The sequence below is a fragment of the Paroedura picta genome, chromosome 1, assembly GCF_049243985.1.
Source record: "Paroedura picta isolate Pp20150507F chromosome 1, Ppicta_v3.0, whole genome shotgun sequence".
Classification (NCBI taxonomy): Eukaryota; Metazoa; Chordata; class Lepidosauria; order Squamata; family Gekkonidae; genus Paroedura; species Paroedura picta.
Window position 1 is genome coordinate 176,724,088 of NC_135369.1, and position 26,530 is coordinate 176,750,617.

Below are 26,530 nucleotides of genomic sequence, written 5' to 3' on the forward strand. Positions count from 1 at the left end.
GGAGGTCTTGCCATCTGCTCAATTTTTTCTTGTGCGGGAGTGAAGCAGGCGAGAAAAGGGGAAAGGCAGGCTGGCGTCCAGGGACTGTCGCCATCTGCCTGGCTATCCCGGGGACTCTCCGCCCCCCCCGCACGCCCCGATCCCCCTTTCCCTCGGGGTCCACCGATGACGCAGGCTGCTGCCCCCGCCTGGCTCTGGCGTGTCCCCCCTGCGCCTCCTTCCCTCCCTCCCTCCTTCCCTCCCTTAAATAGCGTGGCGCTGCGGCCGGGAGGGAGCCGGTGTGGCGAAGCAGCCGCAGCCCTCGCCAGCCCGCCCAGCGCGTCGGGACGACCCAGTCGGGATGCCTTCCGTGGCGCTGCTCAGCCTCCTCGGAGCCGCCGCTCTGGCAGGTGAGTGCGGGACGATCAGCACCTGGGACAGCGGCACGGGCTGGCCAAGCGGCGCCCCCCTCCTTTCTCCCCAATGACTGGGGCGGCAGCGTCAGTGGGCAGGTGAATAGCCCACCCCAGTCGCTCTAGTCTAGGGCACGGGTGGCCAAACTGTGGCTCTCCAGAGGGGCATGGACTACAATGACCATGAGCCCCTGCCATGGCAGGGGCTCATGGTAATTGTAGTCCGTGCCCCTCTGGAGAGCCACAGTTTGGCCACCTGTGCTCTAGGGCTCCCCCTAAAGGACGGGTGAAGGAATGCTCCATTCATCCCTCAGCAATCCCAGCCCTTCCCTCCCCCCATTCCCTGGGTTATATTTATACACACCCTGAGGCAGCTACTCCCTTCAGCCTCGAGAATCCAGAATGCTCTCCGGCGCTTAGAGAGAACAGCAGCATTCGTCGGCTTCTCCTTTTCAGCTATCCTCAGAGCGCTTTGGGGGGGGGGGGGCTCCGCCCAGATTTGAGAACCACGCCGGAGTTCGGATGGGTGCCACTGCGTGCGTGTCGTCTGCGTTAGGATCTCCTTATAGCAGTGGTGCAGCTCCAGGCTGCAGGAGGAGAGGTGTCATTTGTACAGTGTGTATGCATGTGTGTGTGCGTGCATGCGTGTGTGTTTTCCTTGCACATTGCCATGTGCCTTGGTGGAGGTGAGGCTGCGTACGTGCCGAGGACCTGTGAACAGTGTCCAATTGGGCATGCACAAAACCCGCGCTTTGAAAACATGCCCACATGTTGATCAATCGTTTGCTGCTGAAACACTACCAAGGAACACCCCCCCTCCAATGGCGCAGCTGGACACCTTGAAAGAAAAGTTGTTGCTCCTACATCAGGACAAGAAAAACAGGAGAATGAGCAATCTGCATTTTTGCACCTTTAATGACATTCCAGTGTTTGGCCAAATTGATCAGCAAGGGTTCTTAAATGTATTATTGATTACAGCCCGGCTTGGACATGACAGGTTTTAAATAGGGTTCCTTGGAGTTAATGACGTTGTGTCTCATTAAAACAAACATTCTTGGGGTGAGATTTACCTGCCTGTAAAGAGAAACTGTTTTATCTTTGGGGACTGTACCCTTTGCAGAAGTTTTGATGCTGTTTCTCTCTGCCTCTGTGGTGACTGGGTTGAGCTACGCTCTTACCATTTTCCTAGGATGGAACACTTGATTCCCATACGTGGATTATATGCTCTTCAAGTTTAAAGGTAAAGGTATCCCTTGTGCAAGCACCGGGTCATGTCTGACCCTCAGGGTGACGCCCTCTAGCGTTTTCATGGCAGACTCAATACTTGGTGGTTTGCCAGTGCCTTCCCCAGTCATTACCGTTTACCCCCCAGCAAGCTGGGTACTCATTTTCCCGACCTCCGAAGGATGGAAGGCTGAGTCAACCTTGAGCCGGCTGCTGGGATTGAACTCCCAGCCTCATGGGCAGAGCTTTCAGACTGCATGTCTGCTGCCTTACCACTGCGCCACAAGAGGCTCTTAAGACAGGGATAGAGGGAAACTAATTTCCCTGGCAAGGGAGTTTCAACTTCAAGTTTAATGCAGAGCAAAATTGCATAGGAAATTGCGGGGGGGGGGGCTCAGGGAAAATCTAATTTACTCTTGAGAGAGCCTGATTTCTGTTAAAGGCAAGCTGCAGTATTCTGTGTGGGAAAGTCTCTGAAAATACTGCTCATAAAGAACCTGGACACTTAACCAGAGATGCAAAGAGATTTTGGACTCTCTTAAAGTGGCTGGTGATAGAATCACAGGGGAAAGGGTATCATACAAACAAATAGGAAAACGATGCCTGTTTAATTGATCCAACCAGCATGGCGTGGAGCTTTGAGTGTTTGACAGTGTCTACAGAGACCCGGGTGCAAGAGCCCATTTGACTCTTGAATGATTTAGGGCCAGCCTTTGTGTCTTAGCCCCAAACATCTCATGGGACTACAGCAAAGATCAAACAAGGGAGGGGAGAATGGCATATCTAAGTACGTCACTCGGAGCTCGGTGGGAGAAAGGCACAAGATAAAATGTGACGGAGAGAATGCACTGGACATCGTGATAGGCAGACCTTCCTAGACAACATAGTTGTGTGAACCTCCTTGATGCTGGGTGGGGAAGACCACCTTGGGATCCTGTGCCGTGGGACCCCCAAAAAATGTTTTTGTTGGGTTGACAGATTACTTTTCTGTACCAGTAAAAAAAAAAAAACATCTGGCTGCCAAAAATACATGCAAACCTCTCTCCTATTTTGAGAGGGAGGAAAAGAAACAGGAAGAATGACCGGGCGAAGGTCTAAAGAGGTGCAAAAGTAGACTTAGCAGAGTCATCGTAGAGTGCAATGCTAGACGATGCTTCTTCCACCATGGCTGTCCACCCACTCGGTCAGCAGGACTGTAGCAGAGCACCCATAGGCACAGCTTCTGCAGGTGATGTGGAGGGCATTATGTGCTGAAGGATGCTGAGGTGCCCAAGCCAATGGGTCTCAAACTTTGGGGCTGGAAACCCAACAGTGGATTGTGTCTTTTTCATAGGTGGGTGAGAAGGGCTGGAGGGTAACTCTTGGATGTTCAAAGGGAGGCCTGGGTTGGCCTCTGCAGAATGGGCAAAACGGCACTGAAATGCAGGCAATAGATTGGTAGTACTATATATTTATAAACACAAAGCATGAGAAATAGAATACTATTGATTTTATTTGCTTCATTTATACCCCACTTTTGTCCCCAACGGGAAGCGAAAGTGGGGAAGCCGAAGTGGTTTCCATCATTCTTCTCTCCTCCATTTTAACCTCACAACAACCCTGTGAGGTAGGTGATGCTCCAAGTGTCAGAGTCACTTAGTAAACATCCGTGGCAGAGTGAGGGTTCAAATCTGGATCTTCTAGATCCTGGTCTGACACTCTAACCCAGGCTTTCTCAACCAGGGTTTCATGAAACCTTGGGGTGTCTTGACAGTCCTGGAAGGGTTTCCCAAATGGGTTAGAGTTAATTAATTTTTATATATCTTTTAAATTTGTTAAACGTTAATCAGGAGATATTGACCATATATGGTCATGTTGACCCAACCTGTGCCAAAAAAAATGGCCAATGATGGGCCTGGATGGGGTGAGAAGGGGAGTGGGGTCGGATGGACATGTGCACAGCTCTGCTTCCCAACCATCTTCTGCACGATCGAGCCACTTCTGGGGTTGCTTGAAACCTGAAGAATGTTTCAGGGGCTTCTCAATGGTAAAAAAGTTGAGAAAGGCTGCTTTAACCACTACACCACACTGGCTCCCTTATAAACTTGTTTCATATGAATTGATGTGAGATTGCTGTATTTCATGCTGGGGAGAGGGTTGTTTTACAAGCGGGCCTCCCAAAAGTTCAGTAAGCTTAGAGCAGTGGTTCTCAACCTGGGGGTCAGGATCCCTTTGGGGGTTGAACTACCCTTTCACAGGGATTGCGGCAGGGAAAGCAGCTTGGCCAGCTACACAACAGTCTTACAGGGTAGATCAAGGTAGAGCGTTTGTCTGTCTGGAGCAGCGGAAAATAGCGAGATCGGCATGGTGGGACAAGAGACAGGGCTGAACTGAGAAACCCCAGAAAAAAAAACAATTTGTATACAATCATGAACAATGGATCTTCACGCCATTGGTCAGTTTCAGTTTAATTTCTGTGAAAGAACCCTTGCATAATTTTATGGTTGAAGGTCACCACAACATGAGGAACTGTATTAAAGGGTCATGGCATTAGGAAGGTTGAGAACCACTGGCTTATATGCTAGCTCCACTTCAAAAAATCTGAGAGCTACTGATATTTCAGTATGGGTCCTGATAAGGGCTCTTCAAACAAGAAAATGAAATCTCTTAAATCAGTGGTCCTCAACCTGCAGGCCGTGGCCCAGTGCCGGGCCGCGAAGGCCATGGCGCCGGACCGCGGCTCCCTCTCCCCGCCCCCCCCCGCAGTAAAAAACTTCCCAGGCAGCAAGCTTGAGGCCCGGGAAGCTTCTTACTGCGGGAGGGCGGGGAGAGGGAATCAGGGCCGCGCCCACGCATCACACATGCGTGGCTGAAATTGTGCATGCGCGGCGCTTTTGCCATTGCGCGAAAGTGCCACGCGTGCGCTATTTCGGCCGTGCATGCGCGATGCGCAGGCGGGGCAGTTACCCTGCCTGTCCCCAGCCTCGGAAAGGTTGGGGACCACTGTCTTAAATTAAGGTGTATGGGGGGGGGGGAGGAAGGCAGCATGGTATAGCCGACTGTCGTCAGATCTCAGAAGTGAAGCAGGGTCAGTACTTGGAAGGGAGACCACCAAGGAACACGCTGCAGAGGAAGGCCACGGCAAACCATCTCTGTGTCTCACTTGCCTTGAAAACTGCTTGCCAGGTTTGCCATAAGTCAACAGTGTCCTGATGACACTTTAAATGCACATGCATGTTGGAGAGACCCTGATCTCCTAGCCCAGGCTAGCCTGACCTCATCAGAACTTGGAAGCTAAGCAGGGTCAGCTATGTTTAGTCTTTGAACGGGAGACCACCTGGGTTGTGATGCAGTCAGGGAAGAGATGTTTGGAGGTCGTTGGTCATTGCCTGCCTCCAGTATTCCTCGGAGGTCCCCCATCCAAATACTGGCCAGGGTAGACTGATTAGTTTATGAGATCGGGCTTGCTGAGGGGTCAGGAGGATAGGAGGAGGACTTGGCAATTGCAGATTGGGTGGCCCGAAGAAGGAACAACAGCGTGTGCTTTTCTGAGCCCTGTGAAGGAAGGCTGGGATAAAACAAGGCTAGATAGTTGGGAATCTAGACAAGAGTGTGATATCCAAAGTTTCCGATTCTCCCTTCATATTCTGTGCTTAAAAGAGTAACAATAACAACCATCATGTGTTATGTTAAACCATCTCTTGCCGTAAGCCAGCTGCAATTTAATGGCAAATATACATAAGCCAAAGTACTTATGTGTCGATGAGTCCCATGTGTTGTACTTCCGAGAGCCACTCATGGCTGCGAAAGTTGGGCAGTGAAAAAATTGGACAAGAGGAGAATCCATTTGTTTGACCTCTGATGCTGGGGAAGGCTTCTGCGGGATCCATGGACAGCAAGAGTCACAAACAAGGAAATACTACAGCGCATAAAGTCTGATATATCATCGGTAGGCAAAATCACAAAACTCCAACTCACTCACTTTGGCCATATCATGCGATCCAAGTCAATAGAGAGAGCAGTTATGCCAGGACTGGTCAGTGGTCAAAGGAAACCAGGCCATCAAGGAACACGGCGGTTAGACATGATCACAATGGACACTGGCCAGAGCATTAAACAACTAATCTTTAAGGCCATACGCAGCCTGGGTCCTGTCTACCTGCAGGACCGCTTGGTTGCTTATGCCCCCTGCTCTTCGCTCTGTGGGTATGAATCTACTGACTGTCCGGGGCCCCCGGGAAGTTCGCCTGGCCTCAACCCGGGCCAGGGCCTTTTCGGTCCTGGCCCCAACCTGGTGGAATGAGCTCCCGGAAGAGCTAAGGGCCCTGAGGGATTTGTCAGCTTTCTGCAGGGCTTGTAAGATGGAGCTCTTCCTCCAGGCATATGGTTGAGGCCAGGGCAGAGTCCCCCCCAAAAGCAAAAGCTTACTAGGTTATTAGTTCTGCTCCCTCTCTTGCAGAAAGACAACTTGCCCACTAGGCTGAACAAGATGGGATGAGATGGGTGCCTATTGCTGCCTTGTTGTTTGATAAACTGGGAAGTTCTTATGGGGTGATGTTTTATGGGGTGATGTTTTTATTGTTATGATGTGAACCGCCACAAGCCCTTTTAGGGAGTGGCAGTCTAGAAATCGAGATATAAACAAACAAACAAACAAACAAACGAAGTGGTTCAAGATCAAACGACCTAGTGACCGCTGAGCCAGAGGAGCGCCAAGAGTTGGACACAACTGAATGGCTGACATCTTCATGAGTGATAGTAGGATGCAAGAATAACCAGGCAAAGGAATTGAAAGGCTTCTTTGCGATGGTTTACTGCAGGGGTAGTCAAACTGCGGCCCTCCAGATGTCCATGGACCACAATTCCCAGAAGCCCCTGCCAGCGAATGCTGGCAGGGGCTTCTGGGAATTGTAGTCCATGGACATCTGGAGGGCTGCAGTTTGACTACCACTGGTTTACTGAAAGGGCAAACAGAGGCAACCAATTTCTAATAAGCCAGGTACAAACTATGCACAGATTAATGCCAGTGTGGTGTAGTGGTTAAGAGAGGCAGACTCTAATCTGGGGAACTGGGGTTGATTCCCCACTCTTCCACATGAACCCTGCTGGGTGACCTTGGGCCAGTCACAGTTCTCTCAGAGCTCTCTCAGCCCCATGTACCTCTCAAGGCACCTGTTGTGGGAAGAGGAAAGGTAGGTGATTATAAGCTGTATTGAGACTCATGAGGCCTGCTGAGCTACCATTACAGTTCTTTCAGAGCTCTCTCAGCCCCACACACCTCCTAAGGCACCTATTGTGGGGAGAGGAAGGGAAGGCAAGCTGCTTTGAGACTCCTTAAAAAGTAGGGGTGAAAAGTGAGGTTAAAAAAGCTGTATTCTTCTTCTTCCAGTGCCCTGAAATCATCATGAATATTTATTCCTTATTGTGAGGTCCCCTGTGTGCCACTTCCTGATAAAAGACTCACAACAGCCAGTGTTTGGATTTCAGAAATGTTACCAGTTATCCATCTGTGCAGAATAGGTAGACGGGGAATTAAACAGTTAAATGAAATACACTTTTAATATCCTCTCATCCCTGAGGAGACAGCAAAACTTGATTGTTTTCATTGATCACTGAAATGTCCCCCTTACTGAAATGATGCTTAATGTCTGGAAAGCATTGCTGTTGTTTTGAGATTTTGCTTGGTCCGTTTCTTATCGCATCTTCACACTTATTTGTGGGATAATTATTTGTTATTTGTTCACAGCTGAAATTCTGCGGGACAGATATTGAACACAGGGCTGGAGTGGGATCGCTTCCAGTCTGCATATTAAAAATCTGGCTTCCTCAAGGGTCAGGCCGATGGGCCATCTAGCCGTTTCCCTTTCCCCAGCAACAGTAGCTGTTCTCGAGGGCGTGTTGGACAATCCATCCTCCTGCCTCTTGGTTGCCAGAGATTTAGAAACAGCCTGAGAATAAGATATTCGACAGAACTCTGCTTTCTGCATTGGTTGAAACTAGGCTAATGAATTAAGACACAGAGAGGAAGGCAACATGTAAAATTATCTTCCTGAAATACCTCTGGTCTCCTTTAGGGAACACTTTTTGAGTCCAGAGGACAAAGTTTGGGCTATTCTCATTTCTTGACTTTTTGTTTGTTTTTGCCAAAAAGCCACAGCCAACTTGTGGTGACTCTGTAGGGCAGGAGTGGCCAAACTGTGGCTCTCCGGATGTCCATGGACTACAATACCCACGAGCCCCTGGGGCTCCTGGGAATTTTAGTCCATGGCCACCCCTGCTGTAGGGTTTTCAAGGCCAGAGATGTTCCAAGGTATTTTGCCATTGCCAGCTCCTTTCAAGAAACTCATAATTGCATTTGGGACTATGCTAAGTCCTAACCACTTCCACTGAGTCCTTTCTGTATTGCTAACCCGCTACAATTACTACGAGATATCAAACAGGCGATCCTTGCAAGAAATACTCTGGAAAATATACTACTGTGCGCACGCTGACTTTGAATGCATTCCCGAGCAGATCTTTGGCGTGTCCCAAATCTTTCCACTCACCCCATGGTGGTATCTGTAGAAGCTTTAAGGTAAAGGTATCCCCTGTGCAAGCACCAGATCATGCCTGACCCTTGGGGTGACACCCTCTAGAGTTTTCTTGCCAGATTTAGGGTGGTTTGCCAGTGCCTTCCCCAGTCATTACCGTTTACCCCCCCAGCAAGCTGGGTGCTCATTTTACCGACCTCGGAAGGATGGAAGGCTGAGTCAACCTTGAGCCGGCTGCTGGGATCGAATTCCCAGCCTCACGGTCAGAGCTTCAGACAGCATGTCGGCTGCTTTACCACCCTGCGCCACAAGAGGCTCTTATGTAGAAGCTTTAGATTCCAGTATTAAGTACATCTGGCCAAGATCCTTGACTTCAAAGGACTCAGAAGGCAGCCCCTCTGCATAGGATGGCCCAACTGGCACTGGAAAAGATTCGGTGTTCTGCATTTGTATTGCCCAGAACAATAATGAAGAGATGTATTGAAGAGTTGCCTCCAAGAAAGTAAGTCAACATAATAATATGGCAACGCAACTCTTTCTACGCCCTCGACGCAGAGTTCATGCGAGGGGAAAGGTGTTCCCGGGGAGAGCTGTGCTCCGGGAATTGCACTGCCTCCTGTGATCCTCTGCCAGATGGCCAACGGCAGCCAGCCTTTGATGCTTACATTTACAGCACAGAAAATCTACATCGGCTTCCCGACGTCTGTGGTCTCTCGAGTACGTCAAAGAGTTCTAGTTCTTCGTTGCCACATTTAACATGTTGCACTTTAGTCTGCTTCCCTTCTGCTTCAGCCAGTCACGAATGTGGCATAAAGGAGGACAGCGAGGTTAGGAGCATAAGGCACTCTCTGGTGGACCATCTGGGTTAGTGTCCTGCTGCCAAGAGTGGCCAGTCAGATGCTTCCTGAAACGAATTAGGCATGGAAATGACAGCTTTCCTCTGAGCAACTGCCAGTTGGAGGCTCTGAACCGCAAGGTTCATCCGCTTTGATCGATCGAGCTTTCCTTCCTCATGAAATTGTCGAATCCTCTTTTCTAAGCCAGTGGCCATTTATCCTATCTGGCAGGCTTTTTCCACCCTACTGGCGTGACCTCATTTTTGCACTCACTTTTCAAAGAAGAGACTCCAAGCAATTCCACCTTAGACCCATCCAACCAACCGTGCATGCCTGTTTTTAATTTGCCAGTCGGTCGATGTTACGTGCACCACACGGCGGTTGCCTCGACACATTAATATTTATTCATTTCTATCCCACTTTGTCTCCCCAGCTGGGTCTCAAAGCAGCTCAGAACCCTATTCTTGCCTCCTCCATTTCTCCGCAGCGACAGCCCTCTGAGGTGGGCCAGGCACAAGGTCACTCAGAGGCATGCAGAGGTAGAAGTGGGCATTCCATACTGGGTCTCCCAGGTTCCTAGTCTGATCCAGGGGTGGCAAAACAACGGCTCTCAGATGTCCGTAGACTACATTTCCCATTTCATTGAAATTGTAGTCCGTAGACATCTAGAGAGCCGCTGTTTGGCCACCCCTGTGCCACACTAAGCTCTCAGGAGTTGCAAGGATACCATTCAGCCAGAGGCAGAGAATGGCCCATTGAGCCAGGTCCTGGAACTTACCCCCTCCCTCCCACACACACACACACACACACACACACACATTCTTATTTAAATAGCTCCACCCTGCTTTTGAGAGAGTCAGTGGCATGGTACAGCCCAATCTTGTCAGGACTTGGAAGAGAGACCTCCAAGGAAATTGCTGGCAAGCTGTTTCTGCTTCTCATGTGCTTCGAAATCTTGTGACACATGTTTCCCATGCTGAGGGGAAAGGAAGAAGGCCTATCCCCTCATTCCAGATGTACAAAGTTTGTTTTGGAGGCAGTCAACTTTATTCTAATCTGTCCATCCATCCGGCTTATATGCTGCCCCTCACTGTGAAGTCTCAGGGCGGTGTACGCAGAACAGGAACAAGAAAATACATGGAACATTCCTAACCGCTACAAAGAAATAAGATAATTGCAGGTAACCAGTATATTGCAAATTGACAGGAATAGTGTGACATATGAACATTACATGATCAGGAATGATCTGGTAATGTATATTTCAGGTCATCACTCTAAGAAAAACCCTCCCCTGTAGCATGGGGGTGATGATGCAGAAACCAGTATTGTTTTACTGATGGGGGTTTGATATATTTTTAATGGTTTTAACTGTTTTACGAGTATTTAAATTAGTATCTGTTTTAAATTTTAAATGATGTAAACCACCCGGAGCATGCAAATACCAGGAGGGGCAGTATAGAAACTGAATGAATGAATGAATGAATGAATGAATGAATGAATGAATGAATGAATGGGCTTACAAACATCTTTCCCTTCCTCTCCCCACAACAGACCCCCTGTGAGGTAGGTGGGGCTGAGAGCTCTGAGAGAACTGCTCTGTGAGAACAGCTCTGAGAGAACTGTGACCGGCCCATGGTCACCCAGCTGGCTGCATGTGGAGGAGCGGGGAATCAAACCCAGTTCTCCAGATGAGAGGCGGCCACTCTTAACCACTACACCATGCTGGTTCTTGAGTCAGCTGCAACAGGACAGCACCTGATGTGCACACTCTGCTTTGGATTTGACCAAGACCCACTGTTACAAATGGAGTGGCGTTTCAAGGGGTCATGGCCACGACAATTTAGCACATTCCTTAGGCCCCCTTGTTTTAATCATTGTGCTTCGCTTCTGCTTTGAGGTTATTATTAGCTTTTTAGTAAGCACTGAATATATTTCTCTTCAATACCCCAATATCGCTTAAGAATGGTTCAGCAGCTCGCGGCTTTTGAAGAGGTCTGTGGCGCGCTGGAATTGGAACAGTCATTATGTAATGCGGCACTCGATACAGTCTTCCTTTTCAACCGGGGGAAGCAGGGAGGTAATTGGATTCTGGCCCCGACGCTTGATCTTGGAGGAAACGCTTGAAAGGATGGTGTCTAATACTTTTGCACTGTCTTGGGGGTCCCCCCTCCCTCTCCCTGCAAATGAGCCCTCTTGGATGGAATGCTGCCGTCTCCACATTCCCTTTTTCATTATTAAAAAACAGCTTTAGCCAAGAGAAGAGAAAGCCAGTTTGCTTGCAATGGTGCCACCAACGGCATCTGCTCCTCTCTCTTCGGACCAGATATGCTGTCGAATGACTCACCTGCGCTCATGGAAGCGAGATGTGAACATGAGTCAGATAATAAGGTGGTGGTGCTGAGTCAGGGAGCAGGACCCATAACCCCTCTGGCACAAGAGGGTGAAGAGAGGGCCATGCCCATAGACACTGGGGGATTCATTCTGCAGGTTGTTTGGTTTTTCTAGCAGTGCTGTATGTCAGGGGTAGTCAACCTGTGGTCCTCCAGATGTCCATGGACTACAATTCCCATGAGCCCCTGCCAGCATTTGCTGGCAGGGGCTCATGGGAATTGTAGTCCATGGACATCTGGAGGACCACAGGTTGACTACCCCTGCTGTATGTCACAGACAGTGACAGGCTTCATTCTTCTTTTGTTAGCTTTTGAATCCACAGGAGACTTAATTTTTTAACAAAGGTTCATGTTGATCAACAGCCAACAGTAAAACAACAACAAGAAATTGTATCGGTGATGGGTAGGGGTGCCAACCCCAGGATTACCACTGATTTCCAGGTGGTAGAGAAAATGGCTATATAGCATTCTACTAGGGATGACAGCCTCTTGGAGTGACCTGGGGATCCCCTGGAATTACAGCTAATCCCCGAATTACAAAGATTAGTTCCAATGGAAAAAATTGAATGTTTTGGCATGTGGACTTCATGGCATTGTGCTCCACTGAGGTCCCTGCCCTCCCCAGGCTCCATCACCAAATTTTCAGATGCTTTCCGACCTGGATCTGGCAACCCTCCCCCTCATTCCCTGCCATTGGCTGAGGGGGGGGAATGGATGTGACAGCCCTGCATTAGACACTGCTGCGGTCCCCCCTTCTGAAACCTTGCCCTCCTCAGGCTCCACCCACCCAAACTTTCCAGGTATTTTTGAACCCAGAGCTGACAATCCTAAGGAACATCGATATTAAAAGTATTCAGGCTGACCAGAACAAAAAAGAATCGTTGCATTTTTTTTGTACTGGACCAGAGAACCTTTCAGGGGTGTGGGGCGAATCAGGTAACTAGTTCTTAATAATAAAGGGCTCAAAGGTGGTGCCATGTCACACTGGCGGAATGAACTGAAAATACGTAAAACGATACATGAGAGGAATTGTATGTCTTTGAGGCATTGTAGTCCAGGCTATTGTGCTTTGCCTTCTTTCACAGCTTGGTGGGGGTGCAGGAAATAGGTAAGGCTTATTGGTTGAAGGCAGTCAAGATGGTTCATTGTTACATTTTCACCTCAGGATGATGAGCTCAGAATGATCCCAAGCAGTGATTCCCAACCTGTTGTGGTGCCTACTTGAGGCTTGGTTTGGTGTCTTCTTTCTTCTTCCCCAAAGCAAAGAGACAACTTTGGTTTGTCTCTACCTCACAGGAGCAGGGAGTGGTTCAGAGGAGCCCCGGAGGCACTGCCTTTGTGTTGGGAGGGTACACCCATCCAGAAATATACGGACCCACAAGTTTGGAACCTCCGAACATATTGCGATGGCTCTCTATGGATGGCAGACATCTTGTGACTGGTCCCGGCCCCTTTGGCAGCCATTTTGTAGGGGTATTTCCCCTTTTCAACATTCCAAAAATGCCCACAGGCTTAACAAGGTCAGGGGCTTGTGGCTGAGAGGGTCCCGTCCCTGTTTCCCCTCATAATAACAATCCCATAAGGTTAGGCTAAAAGGAGGAGAAAAAGCTCCCCAGAAAAACTCACTTTCCAGTGCTTTATAAAGACCTTTAAATTTCAGAATACATTTGGGCGTAGGTAAAGACTTTATTCATCTTTGGTACGACCGTTTGGGGACATTTTTCTCCTGGTTTTATTATTATCGTTTTCCTGTCAGATTTTATGTTGCCATTTTCATTTTCTATGATGTTAGCAGCCTTCTTTCCTAGCCGAAATGTGGGGCGTAAATATCCCAAACAGAGATTATTGCCCAGATCGAAGGTCACCACCTCACAGGCAGTATTCTTTATTGAGAAAATGTTTATGCTGACTCTACCTGAGGCAGCTGAATTGGGATTCAATCTTTCAGATGTCACAAACAATCCATCATTTCTTTGTAAAATGATCACACCTGAAATCTTCAGGCTTGTGCATCTCTCAGTTTAATCCTGCTGTGTGCTGGATGGGGAGAAAAAGCTTGCTGGTTTAGGAGGTCTTTAATTTAGCTGTGATTTTGGCGTGATTTCCAGATTCAAGCACTTGGGGCCGATTGTTGCTCAGAAACCAGAATTACGACAAAGCAAGATTAATCCACATTCATTCATTTCATTCATTTCATTCATTCATTCATTTATGGTCATTGTCCAGCCTCAGAATATAGGTAAAACCACAATAACATTATTAAATTAACAACCAGGTCACTTAACATCAACCAAGGATTTCTGCACTCTACTGGCGATATTTCGCCACTGTATACAAAATAAAATTATCTTTATCTGCAAGTAAGATATAAAATAACAGATCATCTAGAACAGGGGTAGCCAACCTGTGGTCCTCCAGATGTTCATGGACTACAATTCCCATGAGCCCCTGCCAGAAAACACTGGCAGGGGCTCATGGGAATTGTAGTCCAAGAATATCTGGAGGACCACAGGTTGACTACCCCTGATCTACAGAACCATAGAGCCTCTTGTGGTGCAGGGTGGTAAGGCAGCTGACATGCTGTCTGAAGCTCTGCGCATGAGACTGGGAGTTCGATCCCAGCAGCCAGCTCAAGGTTGACTCAGCCTTCCATCCTTCCGAGGTCAGTAAAATGAATACCCAGCTTGCTGGGGGGTAAAACGGTAATGACTGGGGAAGGCCACCCTGTATTGAGTCTGTCATGAAAACGCTGGAGGGCGTCACCCCAAGGGGCAAACATGACTCGGTGCTTGCACAGGGGATACCTTTACCTTGAGAACCATAGTAACAATGGTTTTTTTTTGTTTAGACTTGTGGCTTATGGGCAAGAAACCTTAGTTGGTTACTGTGTCCATATTTGGGTGTCCCAACAAACTGTGGTTAGATGATTGCTCTGGTGACTTCCCCATCAGGACAGTCTTTTTGTGGTTTTGCCATTGTTGTTGCTGCTGCAGATAAAGCGGAGCTCCCACATGGCAAGGGTGCCTGTAGTTTCCCTCACCCACTCCCCCAAAAGTGGCTACCTACCTTCCCCTGGGGGCATAGGGCAGTTTAAAAAGTCAGCACTAGAATATTGACAATGACATGCCAATATAATGATAGGTGTAGCAGGCTCTCTGATCTCAACAAACTTTCAAGCAAGAGATTTTCAGAGGTGCCCTGGACCAGGGCTGTGTTTGTTTAGGTTATGAGATCTATCCCTCTGTCCCTCTGTCTGTCCACCCATCCACCCACCCACCCTATCTATCTGTCTGTCTGTCTAGCTATCTAATTTTCCTCCCTCCTTCCTTCCTGCCCTCCCTCCCTCCCTCCCTCTCCCCCCTTCTATTCCTTTCTTCCATTCATTCATCCATCCATCCATATTTAAACCAGCCCAAGATTGATGAGAGGGAGATTTGCAGCGTCTGCTCAAAACGTAGGTCCAAATGCTGACAAGTCTGGCACTGATACTCTTTCTGCATTGCTTGGATAAATCCGTTGGCTCAGCCCATTGATTTGTGTGCCCCACAGAAATCCTGAATAAGCGATCCAGGAACTGCGTGCTGAAAGCCTGCTATCTCACCATTGCTTTCTAGTACACAGCCCTCTCCTTATTATAACTTCCTTTCTGCTTACTTATGGAAACTGTTTCAAGGATAAAAGGTATAGCAGACAACATCAGAAGCTAAAGTTAAATGGGGGGGGGGGAATTGCAACAGGAGATGTACTTATGTGATGTTTTCTCCCTGAACTCTGCAAAACACTTTTTTTTTTCCAGTGCTGGCAGGCAGCATATGATTCTGGAGCAAGGACTGGAACCTGCAAGTGATAAAAACAAATGTAATCTATTGTTGGGTGCCATTATTTAAAAGGTTTGGGAACCTAAGGATAAAGGTGCTTTAGGATGCTTAGGACTAATCCTGCGTTGAGCAGGGTGTTGGACTAGATGGCCTGTATGGCCCCTTCCAACTCTATGATTCTATGATTCTATGATTCTATGATTCTATGATTCTATGATTCTATGATTCTATGATTCTATGATTCTATGATAAGGTGAAGACCAGACTGTCTTTTAAGCGTAGCAAAAATGGCTTGAATACCCCAGTCAGTGCCTTGCAAGCAGATACCCCAGAATGCCACTGAGAGGTTTGTCCTTCTGCCATTCTTAGAATACTCCGTCAGTCTCAGTTTGGAAGATTCCACTTTGCTGTTTTTGCTTTCTATGTCTGTGACTCTGAATTTTCTTCTTTGAAGGTGTCAGGTCAGCACCAGTAGAAAAAGATGATCATGTTGAAGAAATGGTGAGTAGAAAAATGTATTGTTAACATGGGAATTAAGCCCAAAGTAATTTTAATTTGCCTGCCTCCAGTGATCACTGTCTTCCAAAACTTGTTGAATACACCAAAAGCATCTACAGAGCTCCTCCACCCCCAGGGATCCCCATTTATCCCAATGGAGGGCAGTTCTTCAGATGCAAATGAATGAACTTCAGAGTTGACTCCAATTGAACAGAGAGCTATTTGGGGGCAGGAGGGCTCCAAACGTTTGATGGAACCCTGTGCTCTGAAGCAATTTTTGGATTCAGCATATATATTTTACAGCAGTGGCTCTCAACCTTCCTAATGCCGTGGCCCTTTAATACAGTTCCTCATGTTGTGGTGACCCCCAACCATAAAATCATACAGGTGTTCTTTCACAGAAATTAAACCGAAACTGACCAATGGCGTGAAGCTCCATTGTTCATGATTGTGTATAAATTCTTTTTTTTCCGGGGTTTCCCAGTTCAGTTCTGCCTCTTGTCCCACCATGCCCATCTCACGCTTTTCTGTTGTTCCAGACAGATGAACGTTCTATCTTGATCTACCCCGCAAGGCTGTTGTGTGGATGGCACCACCCCCAGCCAAGCTGCTCGCCCTGCCACGACCCCTGTGAATGGGTCGTTCAACCTCCAAAGGGGGTTGACCCCCAGGTTGAGAACCGCTGTTTTACAGTATACTGTAATCTGTTTAGATTTGCAAGTGACGGGGAAATAATAATTTGTTGGATTGAAATGGAAGGGGTCCAAATAAGCAGATTAAGTTCAGTAGAAGCAAAGTCTTTATTCAGTTTACCCTGATTTATCCCCACAGAAGTTCAAGACACAAACCCTATTCCTTTGTCCAGGCTGAGCACTTATACCAAGTTTTACCTCATATGTCAACATGCACCAATAGCATCATGCTATACAGACTTGCAAAAGCTATTAGTCAATCCTTGGAAAGTTCTTTGCCTTCCAGGTCTGTTGGCATCAATACCATGCATAACAACTCTTCTTTCTCAACTTACTTAAAATATATTTATTTATTTATTTGTTTTAGAAAACAATGTAATAGTATAAAGGGGATGCAGAAAGGAAAAAGTGATTAACATATTTATGTCTATCAGAGATAATTATATATAACAGAGTGTACAAAGCAGACACTATTTTTAAGACACTGTCTATAAAATTCAATAATATTTATTTCCATTGGGATACATTTATATTCAACGTTTTAAATTTCAAATTTCGTAAGTGATCTGTTTTGTACTGACATTATTGGCTTCATCATTACTGCATAATCAGTATTAAAAATTTTCACCATTTCTGCCTACTCACTGTTACTTTGAACAAATCAGTTATAGATCCAAGCACAAAAGGGAAGTCTACTATATATTCTGTAATAAGAAGTTTCTGCTCAGGAGCCTCTTCTTTTTGCATTCAAGGTGTTACATTTAAAACTTATTCTCATTCTGCTCCTACATTGCAGTACATTTATATATATATATTGAACTATTTCTCCTTCTAAATTTATCTCTTGCTCGCATACATTTGCCAGATGTTTGGAAGCCGTTGCTGGATGGTTAGAGTGGAGTTGCCTGAAACTCAACCTTTCTAAGATGGAGGTCTTGTGACTGGGCAGAAAGGTGACAGACCAGGAAGCTTGTTTATCCACTCTGGGCAGGGTGCAGTTTAATATCTCATCCTCAGCCAAAAATTTGGGGGTGATTCTGGGCACTCCCTTTCTATGGAGGCCCAGGTCACGAGAGTAGCCCACATGGTGTTTCACCACGTTCATCAGGCAAGGCTACTAGGACCTTACTTTTCCTTGGACTGTCTAGCGACAGTGATCCATGCAACGGTCACCTCTAGACTGGACTTCTGCAACTCGCTGTACGCGGACCTACCCCTGGCCCTGCCCTGGTGCAAAAAGCAGCTGTTAGGGTCCTCACTGGTACATCTTGGAGGGCCCATATCCAGCTGCATTTGTTGCCAGTTTTGGCCCAGACCAGGTTCAAGGTTTTGGTCTTGACCTTTAAGGTCATCCACAGCTTGGGCCCTGCCTATCTGAGGGACCACTTATCTCCTCATGCCCCCTGCAGGGCATACTGCTCTATAGGTGCTAATCTGTTGGGAGCCCCTGAAGCACGCCTGGCCTCTACCTGGGCTAGGGCCTTTTTGGTCCTGGCCCCGACCTGGTGGAAGAACTGAGGGCCCTTATGGAGCTATCAAAGTTCCACAGGACCTCCAAAACAGAGCTGTTCCACCAGGTCTTGGGTGGAGGCCAGGGCTAGGAACAACAGGGCCCGTCCTTAGGCTATGCAGCAAAATCTGGTGTACCCCACCTTAGGGGGTGGATGGCTGCTGGGATGGGGGGGGGAGACGGACTATGCCACCAATCTTGTTTTATCTTATCTTTGCTCATGTTCATTCTGTTCTGTCTTTGGGTAGAGTTTTTATGATGTTTTATGGGGATTTTATATATTGTATCCTGTCATGAGTCTCCAGAGAGTGGTGGGCTAAAAATCAAACAAATAAATACATAAATAAACAAACAAATAAATAAATAACTCCATACTCCATCTTGCCTCAGATTTTGTAATTGATCTGTTTCTCAAATAGTTTCTCCATTACTGCATATTCAGTATTTATTTTCCCATTCTTCTAAGCATGGACAGATGTCCAGTTTACATTTTGCTGCCTTGATCATTCTAGCTGCTGTCACCATGTATTTGAATATCTCTTCCCAAGGTTTTGGTAATTTATGAGACGGTATACCTAATAGTATATTATTGTTTCCATTGGATACATAAATGTTCATATAGCCTATATTACCCCATGTATTTCCAGCCAATATATGTTCATATATGTGCATGGGAGGGAATTATACACACATTAACTTAATATCTCTTTCTATAAGAACTCAAAATATTCTTAGTATTAAATACAACATCAGTCTGGTGTTGACTTTCTCCTCTAATTTCCTTTTCCCCTAGGTGACACGATGCATTGTAGAAGTCCTTTTGAATGGTCTGTCGAAACCCAACGCTCCACCAATCAATCCCCTATGCAAGGAGTTTCTGAAGAAAAGTAAGTGTCAATATAAAGAGCTTCTGATGGATCCATCCATCTCTGCCTTTGCCAAGTAAAATCGCTTGGTAGGTGTGGCTGTTTCACAACTGACATCATAACCACTCAAGAGCCCTTTCAGAAAATTACAAACTCATTGAATTTGTTGATTCAGACCCCAGAGGGCTTTGTCATGTGAAATGGCAAGCCTGTCCAAAGTTATTTTCAAGGAGAATGTAGCATGTGACCAAGATCATGGAAGCGGGGAGGGTGGCAGCCTGAAAGTAAATCTTGAAATTGTGTCTCAACCTGTTCAAGGCAATAAGGAGGTACCCTATTACAAAGAATGAATTGAACATTTTATCTCCTCCTTCGTTGTGTGAGTTTGTGGGCCATTTGAGTTAGAATCACATAGCTCTAATGTCAGTTGAAGGCAGCCTTTCTCAACTTTTTTACCATTGAGAAACCCCTGAAACATTCTTCAGGCTTCAAGAAACCCCAGAATCATGTAGAATATAGCTGGGAATACATGCCTACCCGGGACCCCTGTTACTGGCAGTTCAAATTTTACTTGTACCATCACACAACCAAATGAAATCACGGCAAACAAAAAACCGGTTTGGTCAATCAACAATGCCGTAGACGGCTAAATTGATTTTTCCTCTGAATTTTTTTTCTTGGGTTGCCCAGGTTTGGATGCAGAATAAACAAGAATCTTAAATATATACAGTATTGTATTGAAACTGTTTATTAGCCTTGAATGTAGATTGTAGATTGCCCACATGAGCCTGTTTTTTGTTTGGTCATACTATTTTTTGTGTGCTCCTGTTGTTTTTGGAATTTGACTTTGAAGAAGAATTGTTTTTATACCCCGCTTTTCACTACCCGAAGGAGTCCCAAAGCAGCTTACAATCACCTTCCCTTCCTCTCCCTACCACAGACACCCAGTGAGGGAGGTCTGACAGGACTGCTCAGTCAGAACAACTTTATCAGTACTGTGGAGAGCCAAGGTCACCCATCTGGCAGCATGTTGGGGAGCGGGGAATCCAACCCATCTCACTGCATTAAAAGCTGATGCTCTTAACCACAACACCACACTTTATGGCAAGCCACTCTGTTTCATGAGCCAGTTTGGTGTAGCGGTTAGGAGCGCGGACCAATTCTGCACTCCCCCACATGCAGCCAGCTGGGTGACCTTGGCCTCACCACAGCACTGATAAAGCTGTTCTGACTGAGCAGTGATATCAGGGCTCTCTCAGCCTCACCTCCCTCACAGGGTGTCTGTTGTGGAGAGAGGAAAGGGAAGGTGATTGTAAGCCGCTTTGAGCCTCCTTCGGGTAGAGAAAAGTGGCATATAAGAACCAACTCTTCTTCTTCTTCTTCTTCTTCTTCTTCTTCTTCTTCTTCTTCTTCTTCTTCTCCTTCTCCTTCTCCTTCTCCTTCTTCTCCTTCTCCTTCTCCTTCTCCTTCTCCTTCTCCTTCTCCTTCTTCTTCTTCTTCTTCTTCTTCTTCTTCTTCTTCATGCTTCTGATTGGTTGGCTCCTAATATGCACAAGCATAACATCGGGGCAGTAGAGTGCTAGGAGCTAATTTGGCAACTGAGTTCCTTATAACAAAATGTACTGGTATTGGTTTCTATGACACGTCTTGCCACCATCAGTTTCTGCCGTCTTGACCGTGGGCTCATCCTTCTGGAAGAAGTTTTCTGTCAGAGCTCTTCTTCACAGGCCTTCAGGAATGAGCCATAAATATGATCTTGTTTCAATAGAGGTGACTTTAAAAGTTGGAATTGTCCTTTTGGGTTTGAAACTGCCAGTACAGATGGTTTAGATTGATCTGTTTTACACTGTTTGGGTTGTATTCGTGAGGACCCTGCACACAGTTATCTGCTTTGAACTCTTGGGAGGAAAGGTAGGCTGAAGCAATGTTTTAAGGGAAATGAGATGAAATTCAGCCAGCAGCTCCAGTAGCGCTGAAGGCAGATAAAGAAGATCTGTGGAAGCATCAGTAGAAGACGTGGGTAGTGTTTCAGCGTGTTAATGTACAGCAGAGATATTTTATTTGCCATTTATATGTGAAAGAGGCAGGGTAAAAATAATCTCAGTCTATCAGTGCCTGTATTGAAGTGAGAATCCGCATTAGTACAAATTTACTGCATGCTGTTTCTAATGTTATACGGCATTCACAACACCCAAGCTAAGTTGGAAATAGTTCAGGGCTTGATTGATTGTTTGAAAATGCTGTCATGAGGAATTCTATCTGAACATAGGAAATGTACATATTGGGGAGAAGATATTTAGCATTGTTTTCTTTCCAGTATATAATATTTCTGACTGCATAAAGTGATTTTTTGGGGGGCGGTTGTTTTTGGAGGGTGGAGGTCATGGACATACTGTCAAACAAGGAGGTGCCTTCTAGGACAATCTAGAAGCCAGGTCAATGTGACAGGCCATATGTTTGAATCAGCGTTTTAAAACCTTTGACAGTGGAGTAATCCCTGAAAAATTGTTGCAGGTTTCGAGGTAACTCTGACGTGATGTCAGCTGACCACACCTCCCTGCCACACCCCTGGAAGTGACATGTGACCAGAACTTATATTTATAGATAGATGTCTGCCAAGAAAACGCTAGAGGGCGTCACCCCAAGGGTCAGACATGACTCGGTGCTTGCACAGGGGATACCTTTACCTTTACCTTTATAGATATAGATATAAAATCACTGGTGACAGATGTATGTTCTCCTATTATTAGGCAATCAGCTGACAGGGAAAGAGGAAACAATCCATGGGCACTGATCTTATATGGGATCCCATTACTAATACTATTTAAGAATAGCATTAATAATGTTCTGGTACTCAGCCTTCCTGATGAACATCAAGGGAGGGGAGGGAAGCAGTGGGAGTCAGTGGTGGGAGGCAGATTTGGCTAGGGTGTGCAGACACAATCATCCCCTGAACTCACAACTTGTTTTGTTCATTTTGGTTAGGCAGCCAACAAAAGCCAGAAGACAAGAGGATGGGCCAAGACACTGAACCAAGGCTTTCATTAGAATCCAAAGAACTTGAGAGACCACCAGGAAGAACTGTGAATGAAGAACAACTGAATGAAGAAGAATTTAAAAGACAGGTCAAAGGAGATGAAAAATGGCACTCAGGTGAAGGAAAACGTGAGGAAAAAGAGGACCAACAAGTTACCTCCCCAGGGAACCCTTATTCTTCTGATGAAGCCCACAAAGAGGAGAAAAAGAATGAGGATGAGAAAGGAAATGGAGAAAATGGAAGCTATACAAGAAGTTACCATATCCAAGAAGGAAGCAGAGAAAAGAAACTTAATGAAGAGATGGAGGATGAAGCTTTAGACCGAAAGTCTCTTTCCACAGTTGGAAGGGTGGCTGAGGGTGACTACAAACATTCTGTGGGCCTAAAACACTCTGAGGAAATCGTACACAGCCAAGAAAAAGGAAACCAGGAAAGCAAGGAAGAGGAGGAGGAGGAGGAGGAGGAAGAAGAAGAGAGCAGTGAAAAGTATCACCGTAATTTTCATCAAGAATTCGAAGATTCTTACGAGAAAGAAGCTGAGGCGGAAAAACGAGACCACAAACCAAGACAGAATCACCGGAAACCCAGGCTGGGCAGTTCTTCCGAATACAGAAGACATCACAATGGTGAGAAGAGGGATTCCGCTGAAGAATCAAGTGAGGAGGAAGATGACTCCTGGGATAAAAGGAGCCGCTGGCCCAAACACTATTATGAGACAGGACATCATTATGAGGAAAAGAGAAACTCTGAGGAGATGCATGGCTCTGAAGAAATGGAGGGAAGGGTCCGGAGTAAAGAATACTATGACAGAAAGTATCATAGCAAAGAAGACGAAGATCCCAGAAACCATGGAAGGGAAAGTGAAGGGAAACAGCACTACTATGAGAGAAAACGACTCCATGAGGAGCCACAAAGGGAAGCAAGGTACCATTACGAGGAAAGGAATCCTCAGGGCAAAGCAAGTGAGGAATATATGGGCAAACAACATAGTTACGGGGGTCGGGATGAGAAACGGCATCTTGATAGAGAATGGCAACACTTACAAATGAAGACGGTCCCAAAGTCACCGAGCATGGACATGGAGGAGGGAGAGCAGCGGTTCTACAGCCCAAAAGAGGAGACCAGGGAAGAAAAACGGCTCTATCCCAACGTCCTCGAGGAGGAACTCGAAAAGAGATACCACGGTGAGGGGAAAAAACACGGCGTTAACAAAAGGACATTCCTGATTGAGGAAGGCTACCCCAAAAGCCACTATCTTGTGCAGAATGTGAAAAGAGCTGCAGCTTCATACATCCCTTACTACCAGCCGCTCAGATGGAAGAACCAGCACGCCGAAAAGAAAGATGAGATGGCCGACCTGTTTTTAGACAGCGAAGAGCCCAGGTCCCATCTGGACGAGAGAGATTTCTTTCCAGAATACAATGACTATGATCCATGGGAGAAGAAGCAACTTATGGACAGCCTGAATCACAAGTACAATGAGAACAGTCGCCAAAACCCCCACAAATTCGACGTTAAGAGACAGTACAGCCGGATGGACGAACTCGCCCATCTTCTGAGCAACAGGAAGAAATCGGCAGAGTTTCCAGAACTATACAGCTCCAGCGAAGATGTGAAGAGGGGACACATGACCAGGAGCGATGAGGTCAAACTTGGTCAGAGGCCCTTGACACAAGAGGAGGTATTTATGTATGATTTGATATGAAAGACTAATGGGAACTGTTTAGGCTTAATAATAATAGTTATAATAAAATGTATGTCAGTGGTTCTCAACCTGGGGGTTGGGACCCCTTTGGGGGTCAAGCGACCCTTTCACAGGGGTCGTGTCAGGGCGAGCAGCTTGGCCGGGGGGGAGGTGCCACTGTTGCCGCTCCTCCTGAAGGCGCCGGCCAATTTATATACAATTTATAACTAATTTATAACCAATCATGAACAATGGATCTTCATGCCATTGGTCAGTTTCGGTTTAATTTCTGTGAAAGAACCCTTGCATAATTTTATGGTTGGGGGTCACCACAACATGAGGAACTGTATTGAAGGGTCGTGGCATTAGGGAGGTTGAGAACTACTGATGTATGCTGTCCAGAGCCGCAAGAGAAGGTCAGCATATTAATCATTCAGTTAATCAATCAATTAATAAATAATTTCACACTTATAGACCACCCTGGTAGGCTCAGGGTGGGTAACATCAGAATTAAAAAACATTCAGTTCAATAAATTCCAATAAATTACATGCATGTGGGGAAGCAAAGAATCAAACCCGGCTCGCCAGATTATAAGTCCGCACTCCTAACCACTACACCATGATGGCTCTCCACACAACTCTGGTTCACACTTGAGAGGCCTAGGACAGATTTCACACCAACCCCAGTGCTGATTGGAGGGGCATGAGAAATGATTGATGGGGCTCAGCCCCTTTCGTGCCATTATGAATAGACATGGTAATATCATCCTCCTTGCTCTTCCACAAGCACAGTAGCCGTAAGGCAGTGGTCCCCAACCCCCGGTCCGTAGACTGGTATCAGTCCGTTGATCAGTCGGTACTGGGCCGTGGCTTGTCCTCCTGCCCGGCTGCTGCCTTGGGGGCTGCCCTGCCACTCTGCTGCTGGTTCACTTTTGGTGCTCTCCGGTGGTCACCATGTCTGGGGCTCCCCCTCACCATGGCACTGCGCAGCTGCTGCTGGCAGCACCCCCCAGTGGGCAGTGGGAAGTCAGGGGGGCCGGCAGGAAAGTAAGTAGAGCAGGGGCTCAGGTGGTGGCGACATCCGTTGGCAAAAGACTACCCCTCCCCGGGCCTCAGTAAAATTGTCAAGCGTTGGCCGGTCCCTGGTGATAAAAAGGTTGGGGACCACTGCCATAAGGAAAGACATTGTTTCATCCCCTCATCTCTCCTCAGAGGACTCTCTGACCCACATGCTGATTTCACAATCCCCGGAATGGTCTTTCCAGGCACTGGAATGGGCTGCAGGAATGGACGAGAATCTAGGAAAACTCCATTTGGCTTCTATTCACAGATGACTGGATGCAGGCCAGGCTGCTAGAGGGAATGATGCAGCTTTAATAGGCTTTCACTCGTCCTTAGCTGCCCCAGCTGTCCTTTGCACTTGGGTTTAATGCAAATGACACCGTCTGCTGACTTTGTGCCACTTTCAACCCACAGAAAGAGTCAGCAAAACTGTGTTCTTAGAGAAAGTACTGAATATGGCAATCTAAGATCTGATGTAGAGTTGCCAGCACCACCTTGGGAAGCACATGGTTATTGGAGGGGCGGAGCCTGAGGAGAGTGGGGTACGGGGAGGGGAGGGTATAGTTCCATAGAGTCAGCCTTCCAATACACGGCCATTTTTACCAGATGAACTGTTCTCTGTCACCTGGAGTTCAGGTGTAACCCCAGGATCTCTTCAGCCACCAGCTGGAGAATGGCAACCCTAGGCTGATGTAAAGATATGTGGAAGGCTTTCGCCTTTGGGGCTGCAATTTCAGTCAGTCAGCCAGTCAGTCAGTCAGTCAGTCACCTTTCATTGGCATAAAACATATGTAAACACAACTGAAGCGATACAGTTTAATAATAGAATATACCATAAAATGATAAAACAATCCATGAAATATGACATACAACATAGACAACACCTTAAAGGAGCATCTTAGCTAAGACTCTACCAGCAATCATTGTTACATCTGGGTCTCTATCAGAGAGTAAGAATTGCAGGGTAATGCACTTTCAGTGTTCTTTTGCAGCTGGATTTTCCAGTGCAGAACAGGATAATCTACTTCTAAAGTGCATTGAAAGTGCATTGTCCAATGTGTGTGGAATACAAAAAGCTTTGTTCTTGACAGGGCAACAAAGCTGTCATCACTGCATTTCTCATATAAAAGACAGTCTAACAGGATATGTGAAAGAGAGTCAGAAGAGCCATAACCACACGGACAACAGGTTGTCCTGAAAAAGAAAGGCTGCTTTCTCCTTCAGCCTTCCCATTTCTCTCTGGTGTGCAGACCTCTTAGGAAGCTGGGGGCAGAAAGGTGCCTCTAGCCTCCTCCAGGGGCAGGCGGGGATACCAACCTACCCGTGAGTCTGCTAATCTGGCAAGCCTATCCAGTCCCACCAGAGGGGATCAATGTGATGGTGATGGTAATGGTGACGGAAAAGACACCCTTTGAGTAAATTAACATGTGCCAATAAACCATGATCAGAGATAATTTTCCTCCGCACCTAGACAGTAAAGACGGCTGAACATCAAATGTTCAGAATGATTTTTTTTTTGGGGGGGGGGGAATTGAAGCCTGTGATGCCATGAACAACTGGGATCTCCTTTTCCATGCTATGCAGGAGAAAGAACTGGAAAATCTGGCTGCTATGGACTTGGAGCTCCAGAAAATGGCGCAGAAGTTCAGCAATAACCGGCAGGGATGAACGTGGCTTAGTGTGATGCGGGTACGGTAAAGCGTCCGCTTGACGGATGGTAACTTGCATTTATTGGTAAAAACATCACTGCCATCACCGATGTTCTCCTCCCCTTCCTAACAGAAATGCTGTTCAGTGTGCTCTAAATATATAACGATTTGTGCAGCTGCAAGCCTCTTTCTGTAGCAAATGTGCTAGGAAGATCAGAGTCGCATGAATCCTAGCAGGTAAGCGTATGTCCAAGGCAGTCGTTTTAACATGCGTGTGGCAATAACTTCGTGTTCGTGTCGTTCGGAAACGTACCATTTGTCTCTTTGTTTGAAATAATTAAAATAAATTGTCCAAAAACGTGA

General features: G+C 46.7%; 1 protein-coding gene across 1 annotated transcript; it reads left to right on the forward strand.

The window, feature by feature from the left end:
* The first annotated feature begins 170 nt into the window (after positions 1-170).
* CHGB (chromogranin B) lies at positions 171-26,530 on the forward strand. The gene is made up of 5 exons (XM_077313091.1): positions 171-389; positions 15,624-15,670; positions 18,663-18,756; positions 21,721-23,453; positions 26,103-26,530. The coding sequence occupies exons 1-5, from the start codon at positions 341-343 to the stop codon at positions 26,184-26,186; spliced, it is 2,007 nt and encodes a 668-aa protein (XP_077169206.1). The 5' UTR covers positions 171-340; the 3' UTR covers positions 26,187-26,530.